Consider the following 26,480-nt stretch of genomic DNA (forward strand, 5'->3'; position numbering starts at 1 on the left):
CTGTCCTCCACAATCACCTGACCTCAACCCCATTGAGATGGTTTGGGATGAGTTGGACCGCAGACTGAAGGAAAAGCATTCCAGGTGAAGCTGGTTGAGAGAATGCCAAGAGTGCACAAAGCTGTTATCAAGGCAAACTAGTGGTTACTTTGAAGAATCTAAAAGGAAGACACGAACATTGTGCCCACAGTACAACTGAACTGTCAAGATGAAACCTTGTCTAGCTTATTCCACTGGGTGTCAGCACTGTCAAGGCAGATGGCAAAATCAAACGTTCACCTTAAACAATTACAGTAGACTACCCTACAAAGTTTTTTAGGGTTTGTGTGGTGAATATCTTTTGAAAAAATAAATATTTATTTTTTCTTAGAAATTGTTTCCCATGGTGGAAAAGTAAAGTCATTCCTACATTTCAAGCAGTAAATTGTATTTAGTTTTTCTTAAATGGTTGAATTGCTAAATTCACAGTAATAGTAGCCGTACTATTCTATGAGCAGATATGACGACTTGTCATACATTGTTAGGCTGTTTGAAATATTTTGGCACAGAACTAGACATTTTCTTCGATATGTTTCATTCTCCGCAGTAGTAATAGTTGGTACTATGTCAAAATAGAGTGTAGTATGTGAATGGGTCCATTCTAAGAGGCGGGTTTTCTGATGTTGACACCTTTACTGGGTGTGTACCATGAAGGAGTGTACTCAATTCAGTTTGTAAAAGCGACAGGTAGCCCGCATTATCGCAAGAAGGGTTCCAGACATCTGGGATGGATTTGTTTAATTTTAGGTCGCTTGTCATTTTGCTGTCAGCAGTTGGTAAGATTAATGAATATATAAATTATTGTTAGCCCTACATGTAATAGTGGACCGAAGAAAACAAAATGTTTGGAGATGTGTTGGGTCGGTTAGGTTTTGGAGGCGCCGTCTGAAGGCGCATTGACGTGGTTCTAGTAGAATGCCTTTTTCAGGCCAATAATATAGGCTACCATTACAAACATTTATTTATAGTTTTTACTAGTGCATTGCATATATCTTGCTTCCTTCTTGATGTATATCACACACTTATATGTTGAAGTGAACATCTGTACTCAAACCGGTTTCTCTCAGGATGCTGCAACGGGCAGAGCGTACTCCCAGCAGGCCCGTTGCAGGGAGTACAGGGAAAGAACGTCACGTTCAAAACCCTCATCATGCCCACAGATGTAGGCGACTTTATCACAGTATCTTGGAATTTCAACGGAGGTAGTGGACTTGTACCTGTTGTCACTTCTGCGCCCAAAGGAGAGACAGTTGGCGCAGGCTACGCAGGAAGAGTGTCACTGAATTCATCCACCGGCGTATTGAAGCTGGGACCCTTGACCGCGAAGGATAGCGGGGACTATGCGGTGACCATGGTCACAAGTGCTGCAGTACAGCGCACAGGTGTAACCGCGCTCAAAGTTCTAGGTGAGTAAGACGTTGATTGTGCATAAAATACGTTAATTGAATGCCTACATGTCCCGAAGTAGCCTACACATTTTGGCATATGTTTACCAAAATCAACTTTGTTATTTACAGCCAACTGTTTTCGTCTACTCTATTCATTCCCAAGTAGGCCCTTACTCCACAGATACATTTTGATGCATAATTCCCTAATAATGATTCAAGGGTGTGGCCCTGTGGCTTGGAAAACGAACATTCTAACCTACTACCATGCTCTAGAAATATGGGATGGAGTTATGTCACTGGCATTATACTGTATTGCTACAAACCTAGGCCTGTCTTTAGCAATGTGTGTGTCTGTGATGGCTCAAGGCATTTCTTGGATTAATGCTTATCCATGCCAATATCCCAAATGAGTTACCTACACAGCACTGCCTTCAGAAAGTATTCACACTCCGTGACTTATTCTACATTTTGTTGTGTTAAAGCCTGAATATTTTTTTTCTCTCAACCGTCTACACACAATACCCCATAATGACAAATTGAAAACCAAGAAGAAAAATGTTGCACATTTATTTAAAATGAAATGCAAAAATAGCTCATTTACATTAGTATTCCCACCCTTGAGTCAATACTTTGTAGAAGCACCTTTGGCAGCTACTGTATTACAGCTGTGAGTCTTTCTGGGTATGTCTAAGAGCTTTCCACACCTGGATTGTACAATATTTGCCCATTTATTATTTTCAAAATTCTTCAAGCTCTGTCAAATTGGTTGTTGATCATTTCTAGACAACCCTTTCCAGGTCTTGCCATAGATTTTCCTATAGATTTAAGTCAAATCTGTAACTCGGTCACTCAGGAACATTCACTGTCTTCTTGGTAAGCAACTCCAGTGCAGATATGGCCTTAGGTTATTGTCCTGCTGAAAGTTTAATTAGTCTCCCAGTGTCTGGTGGAAAGCAGACTGAACCAGGTTTTCCTCTAGGATTTTGCCTGTGCTTAGCTACATTCTGTAGGCCTCCTGCCTTATGTAACCATACCAAATGTAACATATCATACTAATTTGAGTGTCCCAGATTTATGTTTACTATGTTACGTCTAGTCGATGAGACCAGGCATTATACTGATTTAAAAACTCTGTCAACTTCCTCTGTGACAACAACACTGAAAAATAGGGGTATGGTTTTAGAGACCATGAATGTAATAAGAAACCTTAGGTGCTGACTTAAGGCCGGTAGCAACCGCTACAGCATGTCCGGCCAGAACAAGGATGAGGCGGATGTCCAGGTTAAGAAGGGCTTCATGGAAAAAGAGAGCCACATTCACACACGTGTCACACACAGCTGACCACTCATGGTTCAGAGAACTGAGAATCATGTCCACTGAGAACTGACATTAACTATGGTTCTGAAAGGAAAGAGGGCAAAGAAAAAACAGGCTATAGCACTGCTATAAATAAAAGTTCAATTAAAAATATATATAAATAATATGAATGACATGGCTGTCTAAGCTAGCGCAGGTTAAGTATAAAACAGGAAAGGCTATACACTACAGCAGCAATTTAATATTTGTATTAGTATTTATTTTTTCGCATACTGGTTTGTAATTAAGGCATGTGAAAGTTCAAATGTTACAGATGGCATTTCTGCCCCCAACAAATGCATTTTGATGCAAAAACGTTTTTATTTTTTATTTTTTAACTTTCAAACGCTTCTCCTTTAAAGTAATAACGTCCGTCATTCGCCCCCATTTGCATGCTGCGTCACATATTCAAAGCTTGAAGGATGGCAATGACGAGTCAGAAGTAGGGAAATAGTTTGCAAGTAAAACTGGACTTTCAGGTTCATGGCAAAGTGTAAAACCAGTAAAAGGTCATATACCATTTTGTTGGGTCAGATTAGAATGTCCCCTGTGTATTTTTGGTCAGTTAAACAGCAATTTATTTTACGACATCACAGCCATCGAATGAGCACTTGTTCAGTTCACAACATGTTCAGAAAGCCTTTGCTGCCAACCTGTGGTTTACTTTTCATCAGTTTAATGCTTTCGCTCCCTTCCCCCTCAGCCTTAGAGTACAGCTTCATCAATATGCCACTCTCCTCTCCCCCTCCCTCTCCCTCTGCCTCAAAACTCAAGCCCTGATAACAATTACCCTGACATTCACCCACCCCTACCTACCTCCCTCCCCTCCTCAGAACCGGTCGCTGTCGTGACCATCAAGTCCAACCTGAATGAAGCGGTCGAGTTCAACAGCACTGTGGTCTTGACCTGTTCGGCCAAAGGCTCCTTCCTCATGTACAAGTGGCTCAACGGCACCGCCCCACTGGTCGCCGATGGGAATCATGTGACTTTGAGTGCAAACGCAACAGTGCTAACCGTGGCTGGAGTGGTCAGGGAGGATCTGGTCGGACCCATCTACTGCACAGTCTCCAACAAATTAGAGAGCGATAGCAGTGCCCCCTTCAACCTCACTGTCAGCTGTAAGTACCTATGTTCTTATAGCCTGGTCTCACATCTGTTTGAGCTGTCTCCTACTCCTATGGTCATTGCTAGAAAGACAGCACAAACAGATCTGGGACCAGGCTAATATTCTTATCCATTGATTCCGCTCACGTCTCTGCAAGGCTATCTGAAAGGTTCAGGTGGCGTTTAGTTTAGAGTCTTAGGAGGCTTTGTGTGACTTGGGACACTCCCAGTAGGGGTTTCTACACCCAAACCCAACTCTCCTGTTTACACCATGCCTGTGGTCCGATGGTTATGCTGATTTACCCTTATCAAGAGAGTTGAAATCCCGGCAACATTTTCTTTCTCAATTTTATCAACACGTAGATATGATATTGAGCAGTAGATCAATTCGTTTGTGTGACGGCTTTAGAATAAGTCATGCCAGCCATTTTCTATATTGTAACAGGTAGAGGCTGCTGATCTAAATCAGCCAGCTCAGGGTAGTACAATACAGGTGTCAATACAGGTGAAAATGCAGGTCAGATAAGATCCACATTTCATCAAAGTCCATCTGAGTAGAGCACCTGGGAGGGGATAGACCAAGCATGGCTTGTTTTCGTTAAAATTTAATGAGCTGCTACATTGTGGTTTGTAGCCTTAGGTCCAGATATTTTTCAAATGTAGGCTTAGGCCTAACTCCAACTCTAATATATTTGCAGATGGGCCAGAAAACATCGCTGTGGCAGTCACCCCCATGGCTGAGGTCCAAAAGAAGGGTTCCAACATTACATTGACCTGCTCAGCCCAGTCTAGCCCTGCGGCGGTGATTCAGTGGCTCCACAATGGAGTCCCGCTCAATGTGATGGGCCCCAAGCTGGTACTGGACAACGTTGCCGAGGCACAGAGTGGAAACTACTCCTGCATGGCCAGCAATGCCAAAACCTTGCGATACCTGGAATCCACCACAGCCAAGTTCACTGTAGTAGGTGAGTAGAAGAACCACAAGAGCCAATGGGAAATCAAGGTTTTGTACATGGATAGGAAGGGTGCTTTAGCAAATACAAAGGGGAACCATGGACAGTATACTGGTAAAGACCTAGAGACTCAAATCTTACTCTAATGGAAAGCAAAGTAGTGAAAATGGTGGTTGCATTCAGTTGAGCTACAGTATTCTTCCGAGGTTGTTGTCGGTAACATGTTTCTCAGATGTTACACGCATTTGATTTTATTAGACTTATAGACTGACTTGATCTTTTTTAACTAATTACAAGGAAGTTATTATTACCCGTTCTCCATTTAATGGTGAATATTTCATCGAAAAGGTTTGTTACAGCCAAATCAACAAATCAAGATAAAGAATTTGTCATTAGTCCTCCATCCCTGCCTCAAAGAGATGGCATCATCCTTATTAAGCTAATACCATGAACAGACAGACTGAAACCTGTTTCTTGGCTTCGCACCCAGAAGGCATAACACCGAACACTGAATGGATTCCGTATGATTTTTAAGCCTCCGGTACAAGTTTGAAACCCAGTGACCTTGTATCATGGCAACTTTGTACGTTCCCTTGTAGGTTTTTAAAGCTTGTGAAATATGTGCTGCATACCATACGGTACAAAGAGTGCATGGCCCGGTGTGTACTGAAACGATTTACAACAGGAGACAGACAGTCTACCATGTTGTGAGTGACTAAAACCTGCTCGGTTGGGGGGAGGTCTTTCAGAATGCCTGGAGTCTTTGAGTCGTGTGTTGTTTTTTTTCAAAGGAAGAGAGATTGTGGGATGTGGGGGGGTCATTTCAGTCATTCTATGAATGCTCCCCTCTACTTGGCAAACAGTAGTGACTTCAAGTCCAATTATTCCGTCATGAATCACAGTGACACGTTTTTACTTTTAATGACTGACCAAAGCTGAGGAAATAAGAATTTGCCTCTGAAAATGTTTGCCTTCAAGCCTAACACTTATTGGCCAAAGTATTGATTAGGCAGTTATGAGTCACCCATTGAGGGCCATGAACTTTGTGTTTAAAATATATGATCTTGGCATTTGTTTTCCAACACTTAATAGTCTGGAAAGAAGACCTCAAGATAAACAAGACAGTGGTTTCTCCTGTTCCACTGGTTCACCTGGTCCAAAGCAAAAACTCAAACTTGGCCTTAGTCTCACTTTCAAGTGGTCTAGCAAGACATGTTAATTGCATTGTCTATTCATGTAGGTCATTTGGTTTTGCTTGGTACATCAGCCCATTCAAAGACTCATTGTAAAATAACATTCTATTTGATGTCACATTTTATGGAAACATGGCCTGGTATAAGGTGTACAGTGATATTGTATAGTAGCTACCCACAGACGTCAAATCAACTATTATTCCATGTTGGTTCAACGTAATTTCCTGGTTCAACCAGTGTGCCCAGTGTTCAGATGTCATGTCATTAAGGTATAATGAAAGTACAATGTCTTCCAATTTAGTAGGCATCGCTAAATCCATCCAACTAAAATCGAATGAAGAGTTCATCAAGCTTCATGGGGTTCATCAAGCTTCATGGGGTTCATCAAGCTTCATGGGGTTCATCAAGCTTCATGGGGTTCATCAAGCTTCGTATATTCTAAATACTTTGTGGGTCTAGCACTCTGTAGTTGTGAGTGAAACAAGCTGTCTCTCAGTGTTACCATCTGGTCTGTGTAAACCCGAACTCCATTTGTCCTCTGTGTTTGTAGAGGCCCTATCCGGCACTAAGATCACAGGCCCCAATGGAACGCTCGTTGCAGGTAACAGCTCGGCCACCCTGAGCTGCCAGGCAAGCGCCGGCACCGCCGGCACCCGAGTGTGGCTGAAGAATGGCGTGGCACTGTCTCCTAGCAACAGGGTCATGGTCTCGGCAGACAAGAGCTCGGTCACGATCAAGCCAGTGCAGAAGGAGGACAGTGGGGAGTACCAGTGCAAGCTGACCAATGCTGTGAACACAGACTCTGCCAGTCTCAAGATAGGGGTCAACTGTGAGTCTCTGGCCTCTTGACCTCTACGCTGACCATTAACACCAATGAACGAAGTTAGCTTTATGTTTTGTTGTATATTCATAACGTTACAGTATCCAAAAAGAAAAGCTTTGTGTTTCATCCAAATCTACGATGAACTGTCTGAATGCTAAAGTGTAGTATTATTGAGGTCAGAATGGCCAAATCCAGCTGAAAATCAGGTATAAATTCTCCTTTCCTGTATCTCAGTTGGTCCTGAGGCTGTGTCGGTGAAGGGGGATAGTGCCGTGGTGGTGAAAGACCGTGTCACGCTCAAGTGTACCTCAGTCTCCCTCCCTGCTGCCACCTACACCTGGAAGTTCAACGGGACGCGGACCGACGTGATGACAGCCGAGTACATCATCGAAGCCGCCGTGTACAAGAACACTGGGATTTACACCTGTGAAGCCAGCAACGCCGTCACCGGGTTGAGCACCGCCGTCGCCCACCAGCTGTCCGTCAAAGGTTTGATAGCGGAGGCTATAAGAGTATTCCACCATTTGGCACCATGGTTCTTAGGATGTCTTCTCACCCTAACTTTTATTGGGATATTCTACTTGTAAATCATGTACGGTAGCACTGTACACATTTATCTCCAGAGGAAGCCGCATTACTGTGAGATGTTCTGATGACGATGATAAATGATAGGTTGTTTTTGTGATTCTTCAGAGGAGGGAACACTGGAGAATGGTCTGACGGGCGGGCAGATCACCGGGATCGTCATCGGCGTGATTATCGCCCTAGGGGCCATCATCGGTGGAGTCCTCCACCTGAGACGGAGAAAAAGACAGTGAGTTCTCTTGGTTTTACCTTTTGATCCACTTGTGCTATTCCATTAAAAGAGCGTATGGCTTTGCAGACATACCTGTTGTGTGTAATGATACCCAATTCCTCCCCGTCTCTTAAGTGCCCTTCCTGTGAACCTCCAGTCCTCACTTCCTTCCTCTCATTCTTTGGCATCCTAGAACTTGTAGTGTTCCCAAGTATCTTCACTTTGTATCGTAGCAGTCAAAATCTCTGCACTTCCAAAAACCCTATTTTAGCAAACTCTTTGTGGCTTTTCATTTGCCTCAACACAGATAAAGATACTGATTATTATTAAAACATTTGGGGGGGGGGGTCATATGGAACTCCAAGGTTATGGAACTCCAAGGTTATGGAACTCCAAGGTTTCATATGGAACTCCAAAGTGGAACTCCAAGGTTATGGAACTCCAAAGTGTAATTTCTGATCAATCGTATCACTGAGGTGAAAGTGATGCAAACGACCACATCCTCTGAGTTACCTGCCAGTGGATTCAGGAATCATTATCTTAAAGCAAAGAACAAACCGTTTAGTCAAGGCAGACACGGGCTGACACGCCTCGCACATTCCAGCATTTGGCAACAGAAATCTATGATAACACCCCTTCTGAACAAATCAGAAAGGGAGAAATATACCACAGGTGTCATTGCTCACAGTTTTGCATCAACACCCTTTTTCTCATTGGAACTCTTGTTGTAGTTCACGTTCTCATTCCTCTCCCCTCCCTCACTAATAAGAGTGTTGTCAGGCAGAGCAGACAAAAAAAAGTGACCTGATGGGACAGAGATCGCTGGAGGTCAAGCATACTGTACCTGCAGAGCACGGTCTACAACCGCCGCTCCAAGGTTCAGAGTTTGTCTCCCTGCTCATCGTTATCATAATCTGACAAACTCAAACTTGATATTGGAGGCGATTGTTCCTTGACGGCGTTCGCACTCCTGGAGGTAACTGGAAACTGTCTGTATCCATTGACTAAGAATGTCAGGTTTGGATCATTGGCAGGCTCCTCTCCCCTGTAACTATTCCCCAGGTCGTTGCTGCAAATGAGAACGTGTTCTCAGTCAAACTGACCTGGTAAAATAACGGATGAATAAATAAATAATTATTGTAAGGTTGTCAATGGAAAAACAGGAACTCAATAAGTGAAGATGAACTACTGGGATTGCTCACTTAATATTTACCTGGCTGATTTCTAGAGTGTGCCTGCAGATGCATTCCTTCAAATAGTTTTTGTTTCATTTAGTAGACGTCGTACAAAGTAGTATTACTTACATCAGCTTTTTGTGTTTGTGGCCAGTAGAAAATAAAGAACGGAGGTAAAGGTTCAAAACAAGGAAAGGGAAATAAAGTTACAGGGATTTCTGATGCAAAGACCAACCGCCTTCATCCAGTCAGGAAGATGAGCCTCCAGATAACCAACCAGCATAACACGCTGTTCCCCCAAAGTGCAGACTTCCTACTGGATAACTTAACAAGCTGATAAAAAAGCTAAAGATACAACATTTTACTTGAGTTCACTTCATTGTCATGTTTACAGCCGGTGAACAAGGGGAATGCAGTGTGGCGTTAAAAGTAGGCCTGGTTGGTTACGTTTAGACAACCCTGTGTGCACAGCTGGGTTCACACAGACGCACACCTGTTTTAGATGAGAGAGGGACTGGCAGGTTCAAAGCCCCAAACACCATACGGTTCCTGATTAGTGCGATAGATGACTGGCAAATTGGTGCACAGCAGGCCAGGCCCCTATGTAAAATGGGGGGGATTAGTGATTACAGGTGCCGATAGTGTAGGTTTCTGGAAAAGGGCACAGTCTTTATAGGGAGCAGATTATTTTCACCGGTAGAGGATATAGATAGATATATGTCTTAGGTGTACACTGAATTTGTTTAACCATGTTCTGATATACGTTACTGGACACTTTCTTTTTTACAGAGTATCCAAGATTGATTAAAGCAACTAAGATATGATTCTGTTGCTATACCATGACATGTATACAGTAGATAACTGTGAAACGTCACAGATAAACCACTGCCAAAGACCTGCATGTATTTATTCTGGCTCGCTCTCCTCATTCTGCCTGGCCTTGTCAGCCTGGATCAACGCTGTGGTTTTCAGTATTTTGAAAACACAGTCGGACCACATTCCAACACTCTCTCTCTCTCTAGCCTCACACTCAGGAGAGGAAGATTCCATCTCAACAGGGGGGTCCGCCTCTTTTCGCCCCTCTCTGAATCACCTTTAAGATAACAAGCTGTCGGGGCGTGGTGGCCCCGGGCCGTGGAACGGACACTTCCAGCCGAGCTTAAGCCCCTCCTCACTTCAGATTCAGAGTATTTAATAGTCACGTACAGTGTTGCAGGTGTGATTGTAGGGTACAGTGAAAATCTTAGCCTTAGAGCTCCAACATGCAGGACTAAGTGAAATAAAATAATGGAGATGGTAATAAAAAACAACAATAGAAATAGCACTATATACATAATAACAACTGTGGCGGTGATAAATAAATAAATTAAGTAGCAGGTAGCTGACTAGTGGTGGCTATTCAGCAGTCTGATGGTCTGAAGGTAGAAACGTTCCGTTTTTGACACGATGCTCCTGTACTGCCCTTGTCTGAGTGATAGAGGCAGGGAGAACAGGGCGTGGCTTGGGAGGCTGGGGACCCTGATGATCTTCTTGGCCTTCCTGCAACACCTGGTGTTGTAGGTGTCCTGTAGGACAGACAGTGTGCGTTCGGCTGCACGTACCACCCTCATAAGAGCCTTGCTGTCCTCGAGCGGTGGAGTTGCCGTACCAGGCTGCGATGCAGCCCGACAGTATGCACTCGATGGTGCTCCTGTAGAACACTGTGAGGGCCCTCGGGGACAGGCCAAATTTCTTCAGCATCCAGAGGTTGAAGAGTTATCACGTCGGTCAGCGTCCAATTGAACTTCCAGGGTTGTGAGCTTTGTAATGAGCTTATAGGGCACTATGGTATTGAAGGCCGAGCTCTGGTCGATGAACAGCATCCTCACATATGTGACCAACCGGCTCAATCTTATGTAGCAACATTTGAAATTGTGTTTTTTACATTTAGATAAAAGTAGAGACTCGGGGCTACAAAATGGTATATCATACACTACAATTGAGGAACAATGGGAAAGTAATTCTACTTTGAAAGTTGATAAACTTGTAATCTCACTTTGGAGAAAATTGCCCTTGAATATTTTGGTACACCTACTGGAGAGTTCTTTGTCTACACCCATTCAGCATCGTTCACACCCTCTTAAGCTTCAGCCCCACCCAGCTCTTTAAGGATTCACATGTGAGGCCATATAGTAAACATTTCAAGACTAAAGGCTGGTTTATACTACGGGTGTGTTCATAAATTCAATCTGGAGTGCCAGAGTTTGCCAGGCGTTTGTAAATTCAGAGCGTTTTGCTCTTGGAGCGTTCAGACAGCATACTGGACGCTCTGGCCTAGGAGTAGGGTTGATCTGAGCGTTCTGACCTAACAACAACAGTCAAGCACCCAAACTAACTGACTAACATTGGCTAGCTTGCTAGCTACTTCCAGACACAAATGAGGAAACAGCTCACTCTGACCCTTTTACTCACCCTAGCAGAGGTGGTTAGGTTGTTTTTGTTGGTGACTGCAACTGTGCTTCTCGCAACAATTTAATTCAGCTCTTTTTCCCAACGTTTACTGACACCGGCCATATTGAACAGGTGTTGAGCGTTCGTAAATTCGTCTGTTATTCTGCTCTCTGGCACGCTCAGACAAGTGCTCTGAAATCGGAGTAAATAGCCAGAGCGAATTTACCTGCTACGTCTATCGACAGTTGTTGCAGTGGCATCATGAACATTCTATTGAAATGGTTACTTGCATAGTGGAGTCTTTTGTTTAGACATGTAGCTAGCTAGCTAAACAATGAACCATAATCCCAACTCACAACGTTACTACCCTGCATGAATCTGCAGGTAGCTAACCAACCAGGTTCAATGTTAGCTAGCTAGATAACATGAGGCTATAACTACCAATGCAAATAGCTCTGAGATACGAATAATATTACTACACAGATAATACACGTAACGTTAGCTCGCGAGCCAGCCAGCTAAGGTTAACTAGCTAACTAACAGTACACTTTAACTTGAAATGAAAACAACTTTCTGACAAAATGTAAAATGTGTAATATCTGAAAATGTAGCTAGTTTACTATTTTGCCTGTATTCATGGATGGACGCTTCTCCCTCTCTGTCACGGATGCCATGGTTGCCTTAGTTTGAAGATGTAATCCGGAGAGAGGTGTTTTATACAACAGCCTTCAGTGTGTTCTCTTTTCAACTCCGTCTGCATATTTGCAATCAAACGGCAGAATTAGCTACTGTATCATACTCTAATTCCACCATGCATTCCACTGATTTCAAAACATGGTCCTCCAGAAAGTGGAGAGCAACACCTTTGCAGTTCTACTATGTGATATCTTTAAAAAAAATCTGCATTAGAGAGGATTACCTACACACACTGACCAGCTCAAATAGACAGTAGCGTGCTACATGACAGACCAATCTGAACTCATCTCTCGACATGTCCAGCCCACCCATTATCTCAGCCAATCATGGCTAGTGGGAAGGTTCCTGTCTTTTTCTGTGGCTAAACCAACTAGGCTCGTAATTGAACAATTTTATTCATATTTACAGATTGCATATCAGTTTGTTATTAAGGCACATGAATGTTTACATGTTCCAGAAGGCACTTCTGCCCAAAAAACGCATTTAGATTTATTTTATTTATTAAAAAGTTAACTATGTTCAAATGGCTTTCCTGTGGAGTGGTGACGTGCGACATACGCCTAGTTTCCTGAAATGAGTCACATTTGCATTCCTATGGTCCAGGTGGGTAAGGGCAGTGTGCAGTGCAATAGCGATTACGTCGTCCGTGGATCTGTCAGGGCGGTAGACTAATTGGAGAGGGACGAGTGTGTCGGGGAAGGAGGAGGTGATATGGTATTTGACTAGCCTCTCAAAGCACTTCTTGATGACAGAAGTGAGTGCTACTGGTCTGTAGTCATTCAGCTCAATTACTTTCCCTTTCTTGGGCACAGGATGATAGTGGACATCTCGAAGAAGGTGGGTATAGAGGCCGGAGTTAGGGAGAGATTGAAAATGTCCGAGAACACAAAACAGCCAGTTTGTCTGCACATGCTCTGAGGGCACTGCTAGAGATGCCGTCTGGGCCAGCAGCCTTGCAAGGGTTAAGATGTTTGAATGACTTACTTGAATGGTAGCTCAGGGTCATTGTGCTCGTTTCTTGAGAAAAAGGTGTTTAGCTCGTCCGGTAGGGTGGCGTTGGTGATCGTTAGGAGCCCCTGCCACATACGCCTTGTGTCCGACCTGCTGAATTGCTCCTCCCCTTTTGTCCCTATACTTGTGTTTCACCATCTTGATCGATCTGCGTATGTCATATTTGTACTGTTTAACCAAACTATTGTCCGCGGTCACCTTGCTCTGTTTATAAGCAGCATCTCTCTCTTCAGATTTCTGGTACTTTTTGGTGGACTAGAGAGGTGGACAGAAATTGAGTCAGTGGAGCAACAATTAGATAAGGGAAATGTATGCTCTTCTTTATTGCCATCACTTGGATTTTCCCCCTTTCCATGGGAGTCACTGGTGATAGGGGAGAGGCTGAGTTGAGAGCATGGTTGGAATGCCACCGTCTTGTCTGCACAGGTCTCTCGCTCTCTTTCTGTCCATCTCCCTCTTCTTCTCGCCTCTTCTGTCTGTTACTGTCTTTCACTCTTTCTAACATTCTTACTCTGCATTCCTCTCTTCCACTTGGTTCCATCTGTCCTCGCTTACTTTCCGCTATGATTTAGAGTTTCCTCGACACGGCTTGTCCTGAGGGACATTCCTCACGGAAGTACTCATATTTTCTGGAGACATGCCGTAATTCAGCCATAGTACACGGGCATACCTGCAGGATCAAAGTGAAACTGCGAAGTACTCATTGTTGATATTGTAATTATTGAGTCATCCTCTTCCTGTGTTTGTCCCCATTGTTATGTCTACTGTTCTTATCAATGGCACAAAACTAGGCTAGATGCTTAGATGCTTTCTGAGATGAGATCGCAGCATTACAAAGGTTACAGTACCTACCAACACTGCTCTTATTCGTCAGGGCATTAGGGTTTGTTCACTAACCATTTAAACTCGTAGGAATTGGCCTATATGGATAGGGCTAAATATATTTTTTTTTACAGAAGAAATATGAAAACCATATGTATAACCATGGTAGAAATGAAAAGGAAACAGTTTGAAAATTAGGGGGAAAGTATTTAGACTAAAGGCGAGGACAAAACAGTTCATCTGAAAGGAGATGGAATCTTATCTTTACATTGTTGATTGTATGTGAATTTTACATTTGTCTTTTTCGCTGCATTTGCTGATAACGAAATCGGAAAACACTGTGGATACATTCAGCAACATGATAAGGATATACAAATTTGGGGTAGGTACAACATAAGACAAAGAGATGAGAAGGGTTTGAGTGAGAGGTCAAACTGGTGTCTCCAAGTGGCTTTCACACCTCTACAAAGTGTCCACAGTTCCTAAGCAATTTCAATGCAATATTATGACTCCAAGAAGAGTCTTCAACAATGAGCTGCTATTTCAAGCTCTCCTAGTTGTGTTGTTGAGGAACGAGAGCAAGCAGACGTGTAGTTGTTCAGAACAACCCAGGGTATGACGCCATGTCGTCTTGGAACTGAACATCAAGCACAGTGATCATAAACGTTGACAATGTACTCTATATCACATGTGTCTTACGATATGGGAATGGGAAGTCTTTGGCTTGATTGCACGGCATAAAAGCCATATTTTATTATAATCCTCAACGTCTCGTCTTTCAAAATACTTTGAGTCCTCTTTTATTTACAGCATTTCCCTCACTCGGACAACAAAACATTTGCTCAAATTGCCCAGTTGCAGGGAGGGATGGGACCAACATCTTGTCACTCGGTGTGCTCAAGCTCAGAACCGCTGTCAGTCAAAACCCATACCGTGCTGTGAAGCGGAGACCTTGAGCTCTGACGTCATGTACACTCGGTTGGCAGTTTATTAGGTACGCCACCCCGTTCACGTGGCCATGGCTTGCTATTTTAAAGCAGGCAGACTGGCATCGAGGCACTCAGTTACTGTAGGATTAGAATGGGCAAAACGAGTGACCTAAGTGACTGTGAGCATGGGATTATCGTCGGTGACAATCAAATAACATCCAGTCAGCGGCAGTCCTGTGGGCCAAAAAGGCTAGTTGATGAGGGGTCGAAGGAAAATGGCAAGAAACATGCAAGCTAACAGGCGGGCCGCAAACAGTGGTGTGGCGCAGTACCACAGTGGTGTGTAGAATGGCATCTCGGAACGCACAACTCGTCGATCCTTGTCATGGATGGGCTATTGCAGCCGGCGACCACACCGGGTTGTGGCGACCACACCACATTGCCTGTTCTGACGAATCCCGGTTCATCTTGCTGATGGCAGAGTCAAGGATTTGCCGTAAGAAGCATGAGTCCATGGCCCCATCCTGCCTGGTGTCAACGGTACAGGATGGTGGCGGTGCTGTAATGGTGTGCGGAATGTTTTCCTGGCACACGTTTGATCCCTTGATACCAGTTGAGCAACGTTTCCATGCCGGAATAATTCTGGCTGTTCTGGAGGCAAAGGGGTTGTCTGACCTGGTCCTTCATGTACCTAATAAACTGGCCACTGAGTGTATAGCATGTTACTGTAAAGCCACTGCGTTACAATTTAGGCGCTTATCAGTGTCCAAATCTGCCAATTTCAACATGTATATGGGTACAAGTGTAAAGAGCTACCTATTGGGTTTCCATCAAAGAAATTAGGATACACAATTATTTTGAAATAATAGCTGCCTGCTTTATATTTGTTGCGGTCATGTGGATATATGAACTAAAATCAAGTCATTCAGGTTGTCAAAGCGAAGTTATCATCCCCACAACAATGACGCGTCTTGTTTTCTCAAATCCCTTCAAAGCCAACTCATCATTACACTAATCGCAACTATTTTCTTTTATGTTCTGTTTCAGTATCGAGTCGCCATACTAGAAGAGTGCCCCGAGGAAAGCTGGTAAGCCGCTCTTTGATAACTCTATATTATCCTGAAGTTGTTTTTGCGTTCCCTTGTCAGGCAACACAGGCCAGCATTATCCTGTTGTTAACAACAGTTATCAAGGCTGTCTCCACTGACCTGGGACAAACATTTCCTTGTTGAGGACATTTTTATTGCATTGCGTTTGAGGCTATAGCTACTGTTCTGTGGTGCCACTCCGTATCACACACATTTTACCTGAAAGGCCTTTCAGATAAGAATGTTGACTTTATACGTAGGGAGTGAGCACCGAGTCCGAGTCTGGCATAGCTACAGTAAATCAGTGTATCCATCTTTAGTCTGAATGAACAAGTAAGGCAAAGGTCCTCATTGCTGTTATCATTTGATTATGGCCTATTCGCACTTTGGGAGTTGAAGTAGAACAAACGCCAGTAGACACTGTATAGCCTAGGTATTGCCAATGTTCACCTAAGAGGACTTTCAGACGAGGGCTGATGAAAACAAGATATTCAACTTCAGAACGTGTTCTTGTGGTTGTGAGTAGCGCTCAGTGGTAAGCTATGAGTTTCTTCTTCCCCACAGGAGCTATCAGCCCAAAGAATCAGCCAATTATTCCCCTCAAGATCAATCTCTGCAGTCGGGAAGACCACTCAGGTGGAAACCTCCCCCAGGTCTGTCCAGCCATACAAGCTATTCATCACAAAGTCCATATAACCCCAGGGGTCTCAACATCACCCTCTCCAAAAACACTCACACATCAGAAGCCATGGTCATCTCTGTTGAAAATGGTGGTGTCCTTGGGCTTGGATTGGACCCGAAAGCACCAACACATCTATCCCATCTAACATCTATCTGTCTGTATGGACTTATTTTCCTTCACACACCTTCCCTCCTCTCCATCCATCCCATTGGCTAAGGTAAACAGCTTCCAACATTCCCTGAGATGCTGACTCTTCCCTTTTTTTTGCAAAACAGGAATGTCATTGCTTACATCAATTTCGCCACACATTCCTTGGGAAATGAATCGCATCATAGACTTGAGCGATGGTGAGAAACTGGAGGAGGATCTAGTGGTGTAATACACTGGAGTCCCACGGGACTGTAGGGCTTAGTCACTTGGTCCCTCCTCACAGAGCACACTCATCAAGGCGAATGGGCAAGTATCGTCTGAATCTTTCAAACACCTGACGGACACAGGTTCGTAAAACGTTTTGCCACAGACAGGTGTCTGCTTGATCCCAAGGATTGCTCCCCCCCCCCCTTTTTCTTTTCCGTCTTTACCTCTACAAGATCTGCTCGTAAGAACTTAATGTGAAGACGGCGATGACAAGATCCAACACGCAGCAAATATTCAGGGGAGAAGGAAAAAAAAAGGTAGGAATGTTTTTGTGGGCAAAGACATTCTTCGGTTTTGGAGGGAAAATGTGTGTGCTTCAGGGCTGTACTACTGAGTTCTGTTATTTGCTATATTCCACTTTTCAAACGTTTTAATCATTTGGCCTTTTGTAGTTTAAACCCCCCAAAAAGACAAAACTATGTTTTTAGAAACATGAATGAACAAGTGAAATCTGTAACACAACCCCTTTTGACCTGCTTTTTAGCTTTGTTTTTGCCACTAGTGTTTTTTGAACCCTCCGATGAATACATTAAGCTGATGGTGTTTTTTTTTTTATCCAATGAATGATAATAAGTTGTTTGCTGTCAAACAATTAGTTGTTTGACAGCACACACAGGTATGTGACAACCAGTCATACACACCTTCAATTAGAACACACAGAACTATGGGTTAAGAGTTATTTTATCTGTTAAGTTTTCTCCCACCATTTAAAGTCAATTGGGGGTTTTGTGTGGCATAAACAGTACAGGGCAGTTACTCTAGTAGTCCTGGTAATGTCACTTGGCTGTGGAAGGTGTTTACTCTTGTGGTTTGACCTATTCTTTTAAAACATGTAATTACATAAAGAATTCCGTATATTCAAACAGAAAGACAGATGCACAGACACCAGAACTTGAACACGGTGAACAAAGATTTAAACGCAACATGTTAAGTGCTGGTCCCATGATTCATTAACTGAACAAAAATATCCCAGAAATGTTCCATACACACAAAAAGCTTATTTCTCTCAAATGTTGTGCACAAATTTGTTAACATCCCTGTTAGTGAGAATGTTATCCTTTGTCAAGATAACCCATCCACCTGACAGGTGTGGCATATCAGGAAGCTGATCAAACAGCATGATCATTCCACAGGTGCATCTTGTGCTGGGGACAATAAAAGGCCACTCTAAAATGTGCAGTTTTGTCACACAACACAATGCCACAGATGTCTCAAGTTTTGAGGGAGCATGCAATTGGCATGCTGACTACAGGAATGTCCACCAGAACTGAGAATTTGGCAGTAACTCATTCCGATTGGCTGGGCCTGGCTCCCCAGTGTGTGGGCCTATGTCATGTGTCTGCGCCCATGCCCAGTCATGTGAAATCCCTATATTAGGGCCTAAAGAATTTATTTTAATTGACTGATTTCCTTATATGAACTGTAACTCAGTAAAGTCTGAGAAATTGTTGCGTGTTGCGTTTATAGTCTTGTTCAGCAGGTACACTGGTCAAAATTGGACCAGCCACTGCATGTACTAGTCATTACTTTTCATAGAGATCTAAGTAAGAAACTTGATTGACTGAGGAAGAATGAGATTGTTCCGTTTTCGTCTCGTTGGTTTAGTTCTTGAAGATAAACAGGGAGAAATTGACACCTTTTACCTGAAGTGTTTTAGTGAAAAATGGAAGAGCAATAAACCTTTGTAAATATGATTTACTTTATGTAAATGTATACTGTAATAAACATTGTATTTTTTAGGCTTGACATTCTGTTGTCTATTTTGGGGTTTCTTGCTTTATCTTAATTTGAATATTTCAAATGTCAGAAGCTTTCTCAGGTTGTTTACAGAAAGGCGTATTATTCTTTAATGACTGACCAGCCTATATTCATTCATCATTTTCTCCTTGTATGGACACGCCTCCATTGATTTATTCTTCTGTCCTTACTGCCACTTGCGTTTTGTTACAGTCTTGCTTCTTTGCAAATGGAACTCTCCTACCTATGTCTCGCTAGCCAACCGCAGTCTCTGTTTCGAAACAGCCAATCACCTCTCTCTCTCTCTCTCTCTCTCTCGGGTTTTGGAATGACACAGAACATAAAGGCGGTCTTGCTGCAGTTGGTGTGTGTGTGTGTATGCAATGGTGCTCTCCTCTCCTGCCACACCAGTCCCCCCCCCCCCCCCCCCCCGTTTCTTCACAGATATGGCTCAGAAAAAAAGAAAGAAACGATGTAAAAACCTGCTTTAACAGAGAAAGAGAATCCCTGCAGTGGGTATGTTGTGAGCTCAGGGTGAGAAACCGACACCCTGAGCTCAGGGGTGGGTTAATTAAAGCATCCATATTTTATCTGAACCATAATGGACTGGATTTGAAACCACACATTTACATTTGAACTGGATTTGATCCTCTTGCAGACGCATTCATATAAAATGAGCTAACCTGTCTAGAGTAATTGGGACGGGAATACGAATGCACGGTTGGATGAACAAACACTACAAGGTGCAGGATGCTCTATCAAGTTCATTTGCCTTGAGTCAACAATGGCTTTTTAAAATTTATTTACTTTTGGTCTGGTTGGGTGTTAACAATGGGACAACTGTATCACTGTACTTGAATCTAAACGAAAACTCAATAAAATGTAAGTGTCCAAAAATATCTCTGGATCCCTTTTTAAAGCTGCCTTTATGTCTTATAAGATTACACCACATCTATGAGCTCAAGCTTTTAGTTGCCAGTGTATTAGGTTTCTTGAGTGCAAAGTGTTCTACATGTCAAACAACAGGCATGAAATCGAATATACTGAATGTAAAGTGCTTTCGAGCAATTATCTTGAAAATGAAAGCCAAGAGGAGTTCGTATAATTCTTTACCAACTTGATTGTAACATGTTTGTTGTGGCCATACAGGTTTGAAGGCTATGTTTGATATAGGCTACCTCTACCTGACTTCCACTAACCCTGTCACTGTCAGGAAGTTGTGCCTGCCAAGGACATTAGTTCATAAATAAGTCTGCTTGGCAGATCGAGTGAGTGTCTCTCACCCACGAACAGTGTAGTCTAAAGAATAGTCCCCAGTCACAAATGATGACTTTCAGTTTTTGCTCATATGTCACGGGGACAGTCCCCAGAGCTCTTGTACAAGGCAGCGCAGCTTTGAGAGAGGAGAGTGGAGGGGAGGCAGTTTCAGTGCTGTGACTATGACTCACCAACCTGACTTTCTGCAGATCAGGGCTGTCATTACCCTACTCTGTAATCACACTCACACTGGCCAATGTGTCTCAGTGTTTTTTGTTGTTGTAGTAGGCAGATTAAAATGGCTGTAACTTGTTGGTACAAGTCCAGATGTATGCAACTTCAAATAGTTTTTTTCACAAATTAGCTTTTAAGTTTGGAAATCAGTTTTCAACAAAATAATAATGTTATGTGTAAGTAACTAGTGGTAAAATATATTTTGATGTGTGAGTCATGACCTTTTTAACTGTATGTGCATATGTCTTAGCTATGAGTGCAAATTCAGGTTCCCAAGGTTACTTTATTTTTTATTTTTTGGGGGGGAGCTCTCTCTCTCTCATCCAGCTCTCTCAATCCTCTACCATTGCATTTCCACACTTATTCTCAACATACAGACAGATATTACTTCCTAGATATTAAAACTTGGCGTCAATTACTTCTTTACCCCTGGCTTCTCTTGCTCACAGACCTGAAACGTAACCAAACAGGTAGCATCTTCTAGATCAGAGTACCTTGGAGTCAATCACCCTCCGCGTGCCAGTCCCAGGGGCCTCATTTATAAACCGTGCAATACAAACTAGATCCCAAAACATGCGTGTACCAGTTCTCACGCAAAAGTTGGCATTCACAAAAACGGAACTTGGTGTTAAAATGTAATCATGTTCCCGCAAACTTTAGACCATGCCTACTCACAGTTTCTAGTGGTTAAAGTGTTGCATTACAAGCAGGCAAGTATATTAGTGTTTTTTGCAAATGGGGGATATGATAGACAGGCTTATTCGTAACGATAAACAGGTAAATAACAAGATGCAATCCTTTGCCGTTGTTTATCTTTGCATTTTAAAATAATTACAAATAGGCGTCTATTTCCGGGGCTATTATTTATTTATTTTGTTCCATGATCATTGCATAATAAATTCCTCACCTTTTCTGTCATGGTTTCGTACTCACGAGGTAGTACAGGCCGACAACAAGGATACCATTCGTCCCATCTCGTTTAATTGGACTCACTTCACAGTAGTAACGGCTCCAGAGGCGTGCTCTGACCACCAACTGTCTGTCATATGCGCGCAGGGAAATAGATCATGAGAAGAAAAATGCATCAAAGAGAAGAAAACTGCATGTTTAGAACTGATCATTGATCGCATGGTGCAAGAATTAATGCAATTAATTGATTATTCAATCAATCAATCAAATGTATTGGTAGCCTAGTGGTTAGAGTGTTGGGCCAGTAACTGAAAGTTTGCTGGATCGAATCCCAGAGCTGACAAGGTACAAATCTGTCATTCCCCGGGCACCGAAGATGTGAATTTAGATTAAGGCAGTCCCCCGCACCTCTGTGATTCAGAGGGGTTGGGTTAAATGCGTAAGACACATTTCAGTTGAAAACATTCAGTTGGACAACTGACTAGGTACCCCCCTTTCCTTTATTTATTTATAAAGCCCTTTCTACATCAGCCGATGTCACAAAGTGCTATACAAAAACCCAGCCTAAAACCCCAAACAGCAAGCAATGCAGATGTAGAAACACGGTGGCTAGGGAAAAACTCCCTAGAAAGGCAGGAACCTAGGAAGAACCCTAGAGAGGAACCAGGATCTGAGGGCTGGCCAGTCGTCTTCTGGCTGTGCCGGGTGGAGATTATAACAGTACATGGCCAAAATGTTCAAATATTCATAGATGACCAGCAGGGTCAACTAATAATAATCACAGTGGTTGTAGAGGGTGCAACAGGTCAGCACCTCAGGAGTAAATGTTAGTTGGCTTTTCATAGCCGATCATTCAGAGTTTGAGACCGCAGGCACGGTAGAGAGAGAGAGAGTCGAAACAGCAGGTCCGGGACAAGGTAGCACGTCCAAAGAACAGGTCAGGGTTCCATAGCCGCAGGCAGAACAGTTGAAGCTGGAGCAGCAGCATGACCAGGTGGACTGGAGACAGACAAGGAGTCATCAGGCCAGGTAGTGCTGAGGCATGATCCCAGGGCTCAGGCCCTCCAGGAGGGGAGGGAGAGAGATAATTAGAGGGAGCATACTTAAATTCACACAGGACACCAGATAAGACAGGAGAATTACACCAGATATAACAGACAGACACTAGCCACCCGACACATAAACTATTGCAGAATAGATACTGGAGGCTGAGACAGGAGGGGCCGGGAGACACTGTGGCCCTGTCCGACAGTGGCAACTAGGCAGGATATGAACCCACCCACTGGCCAAAGCCAGCCCCCACACCACTAGAGGGATATCCACAGACCACCAACTAACTACCATGAGACAAGGCTAAGTATAGCCCACAAAGATCTCCCCCAAGGCACGAATCGGAGGCGGCGCCAACCCAGACAAGAAGATCACCCACTCGAGTGACGCACCCCTCCTAGGGATGACATGGAAGAGCACTAGTAAGCCAGTGACTCAGTTCCCGTAACAGGATCAGAGGCAGAGAATCCCAGTGGAGAGAGGGGAACCTGTCAGGCAGAGACAACAAGGGTGGTTCGTCGCTCCAGTGCCTTTCAAATAAATAAAAAAAATATATATTGTCACATACACATGGTTAGCAGATGTTAATGCGAGTGTAGCGAAATGCTTGTGCTTCTAGTTCCGACAATGCAGTAATAACCAACAAGTAATCTAACTAACAATTCCAAAACTACTGTCTTATACACACAAGTGTAAGGGGATAAAGAATATGTACATAAAGATATATGAATGAGTGATGGTACAGAGCGGCATAGGCAAGATACAGTAGATGGTATCGAGTACAGTATATACATATGAGATGAGTATGTAAACAAAGTGGCATAGTTAAAGTGGCTAGTGACACATGTATTACATAAAGATGCAGTAGATGATATAGAGTACAGTATATACGTATACATATGAGATGAATAATGTAGGGTATGTAAACATTATATTAGGTAGCATTGTTTAAAGTGGCTAGTGATATATTTTACATCATTTCCCATTCCCATTATTTAAGTGGCTGGAGTTGAGTCAGTGTGTTGGCAGCAGCCACTCAATGTTAGTGGTGGCTGTTTAACAGTCTGATGGCCTTGAGATAGAAGCTGTTTTTCAGTCTCTCGGTCCCAGCTTTGATGCACCTGTACTGACCTCGCCTTCTGGATGATAGCGGGGTGAACAGGCAGTGGCTCGGGTGGTTGTTGTCCTTGATGATCTTTAAGGCCTTCCTGTAACATCGAGTGGTGTAGGAGTCCTGGAGGGCAGGTAGTTTGCCCCCGGTGATGCGTTGTGCAGACCTCACTACCCTCTTGAAAGCCTTACGGTTGTGGGTGGAGCAGTTGCCGTACCAGGCGGTGATACAGCCTGCCAGGATGCTCTCGATTGTGCATCTGTAGAAGTTTGTGAGTGCTTTTGGTGACAAGCCGAATTTCTTCAGCCTCCTGAGGTTGAAGAGGCGCTGCTGCGCCTTCTTCACGATGCTGTCCGTGTGGGTGGACCAATTCAGTTTGTCTGTGATGTGTATGCCAAGGAACTTAAAACTTGCTACCCTCTCCACTACTGTTCCATCGATGTGGATAGGGGGGTGTTCCCTCTGCTGTTTCCTGAAGTACACAATCATCTCCTTAGTTTTGTTGACGTTGAGTGTGAGGTTATTTTCCTGACACCACACTCCGAGGGCCCTCACCTCCTCCCTGTAGGCCGTCTTGTCGTTGTTGGTAATCAAGCCTACCACTGTTGTGTCGTCCGCAAACTTGTTGATTGAGTTGGAGGCGTGCGTGGCCACGCAGTCGGGGGTGAACAGGGAGTACAGGAGAGAGCTCAGAACGCACCCTTGTGGGGCCCCAGTGTTGAGGATCAGCGGGGTAGAGATGTTGTTGCCTACCCTCACCACCTGGGGGCGGCCCGTCAGGAAGTCCAGTACCCAGTTGCACAGGGCGGGGTCGAGACCCAGGGTCTCGAGCTTGATGACGAGCTTGGAGGGTACTATGGTGTTAAATGCCGAGCTGTAGTCGATGAACATTCTCACATAGGTATTCCTCTTGTCCAGGTGGGTTAGGGCAGTGTGCAGTGTGGTTGAGATTGCATCGTCTGTGGACCTATTTGGGCGGTAAGCAAATTGGAGTGGGTCTAGGGTGTCAGGTAGGGTGGAGGTGATATGGTCCACCTTCACACCCCTGGGCCAGACTACACTCAATCATAGGACCCACTGAAGAGATGAGTCTTCAATAAAGACTTAAAGGTCGAGAACGAGTTTACATCTCTCACATGGATAGGGAGACCTTTCCATAAAAAATGTGTGACAAAGAAAGCCCTGCCTTCAGCTGTTTGCTGAAAAATGATAGGGACAATAAGGAGGCCTGTGTCTTGTAACCGTAGCGTACGTGTAGGTATGTATGGCAGGACCAAATCGGAGAGATAGTTAGGAGCAAGCCCATGTAATGCTTTGTAGGTTAGCAGTAAAACCTTGAAATCAAACCTAGCCTTAACAGGAAGCCGGTGTAGGTAGAGTGGCTAGCACTGGAGTAATATGATCACATTTTTTGGGTCTAGTCAAGATTCTACCAGCCGTGTTTAGCACTAACTGAAGTTTATTTCGTGCTTTATCTGGGTAGACGGAAAGTAGAGCATTGCAGTAGTCTAATCTAGAAGTGACAAAAGCCTGGATTAGCTTTCTGTATCATTTTTGGACAAAAGGTTTCAGATTACGAAGATGGCAAAAAGCTGTCCTTGAAATATGTTCGTCAAAAGAGAGATCAGGGTCCAGAGTAAAGCCGAGGTCCTTCACAGTTTTATTTGAGACGACTGTACAACTATGATGGAAGCAGCTTTGTAGAACCAAAACATACACAGCCTATGCTCTGCAGACTCGAACTCAAGAACGAATCATGTGGGGGGGCTGCAGTTCGCTTACCACCTTGCCTGGCTACCTAGACTACTTGTTCCGGCTACGCCAAGCCCACGGACATTAGTTTCTTCTCCATAAAGAGAAGGAAAAGAAGTCTGTAGTGAATGACAGAGCATCGGAAGAGTCGTCAGGCTACTTATCACCCTCATGACAGTCCAGCCATACATTCCTTCATTCACAAACTATTCCGGTTGCAACCACAAATAGACCTTGTTTCAAATCATCTTATTTGTGTGCCTAGCAATTAACAAATATACATTGTTTAAAGCACATGTTTACAAGTCTCGGTCACAAATGACGGCTCCAATAAGCCCCTATAACTCTGACCTCGCTCATAGTCACAATGCGCATAGCAGATTGAGTAGCCTAGCCTACACCCAGGGACGGGGTCACTATTAGTGACACCAGTGGTCAGGATCCTGTGGGGGTTCAGTTTCCACGGAAACGGGGAGAGTAAGTTTAGCAGTGAAACTTGAAGTAGTGAGATTGTGCAACTCCTGCACTATGCCCTCCTTCCCCTTATCAGGTGTTTTGAGGCTTCGTCAGTCTGAAAATACTCATGGAATGTGCGTTGTGGGTGTTAATTTGTGTTGGGGTGTGTATGTATGTCTACCACCATGTCATGTACTGTATGTTGGTTGACATGTCCATTTTCTTTGCGCAGTGTCATTGTAATTTTAGGTTACGTGTGTTTCCAGCAGGTGTGGTGTGTGCTTCTGTATTACATAGAAGTACTACAACAACCAAACCTGGACCAACTCTCTCGCTCTCTCTTTCTCAGAACTATCTTCTTGACCCTAACCAGTCAGGCTTCAAGACGAGTCACTCAACCGGAGACTGCTCTTCTCTGTGTAAAGGAGACTCTCTGTCCTGCCAAGCCTGACTGTCTCTCCTCTGTTCTCAAACTCCTAGATCTATTTCCTGCCTTCGACACCGTGAACCATCAGCCATCAGATCCTCCTCTCCACCCTCTCTGGGCTGGGCGTCTCAGGCTCTGCACATCTTGGACTACAGTATATTCGTAAAGTATTCACACCCCTTGACTTTTTCCACAATTTGTTACGTTCCAGCCTTTTTCTAAAATGGATTAAATACATAAGAAATCTCATCAATCTACACACAATATCCCATAATGACAAAGTGAAAACATTGTTATTATTTTTTTGACGATGTCTGCAGCATTGAAGGTCCCCAAGAATACAGTGAGCTCCATCATTCTTAAATGGAAGAAGTTTGGAACCACCAAGACTCTTCCTAGAGCTGGCCGGCCCGGCCAAACTGAGCAATCGGGGGAGAAGGGCCTTGATCAGGGAGGTGACCAAGAAGCCGGCGGTCACTCTGACAGAGCTCCAGAGTTCTTCTGTGGAGATGGGAGAACCTTCAGATGCAAAGCCATCTTTGCAGCAATCCACCAATCGTGCCTTTATGATAGAGTGGACAGGCAACTCCTCAGTAAAAGGCACTTGACAGCACCCTTGGAGTTTGCCAAAAGGCACCTAAAGTC

At 43.8% G+C, this 26,480-nt stretch overlaps 1 protein-coding gene across 1 annotated transcript; it reads left to right on the plus strand.

The window, feature by feature from the left end:
• Nucleotides 1–681: 681 nt before the first annotated feature.
• On the plus strand, nucleotides 682–19,538 carry LOC109907545 (carcinoembryonic antigen-related cell adhesion molecule 5-like). The gene is made up of 9 exons (XM_020505569.2): nucleotides 682–815; nucleotides 1,107–1,445; nucleotides 3,617–3,901; nucleotides 4,586–4,852; nucleotides 6,584–6,862; nucleotides 7,091–7,345; nucleotides 7,550–7,670; nucleotides 15,763–15,803; nucleotides 16,368–19,538. The coding sequence occupies exons 1-8, from the start codon at nucleotides 767–769 to the stop codon at nucleotides 15,779–15,781; spliced, it is 1,614 nt and encodes a 537-aa protein (XP_020361158.1). The 5' UTR covers nucleotides 682–766; the 3' UTR covers nucleotides 15,782–15,803; nucleotides 16,368–19,538.
• Nucleotides 19,539–26,480: the final 6,942 nt, after the last annotated feature.

This window comes from Oncorhynchus kisutch, linkage group LG17 (genome assembly GCF_002021735.2).
Source record: "Oncorhynchus kisutch isolate 150728-3 linkage group LG17, Okis_V2, whole genome shotgun sequence".
Lineage (NCBI taxonomy): Eukaryota > Metazoa > Chordata > Actinopteri > Salmoniformes > Salmonidae > Oncorhynchus > Oncorhynchus kisutch.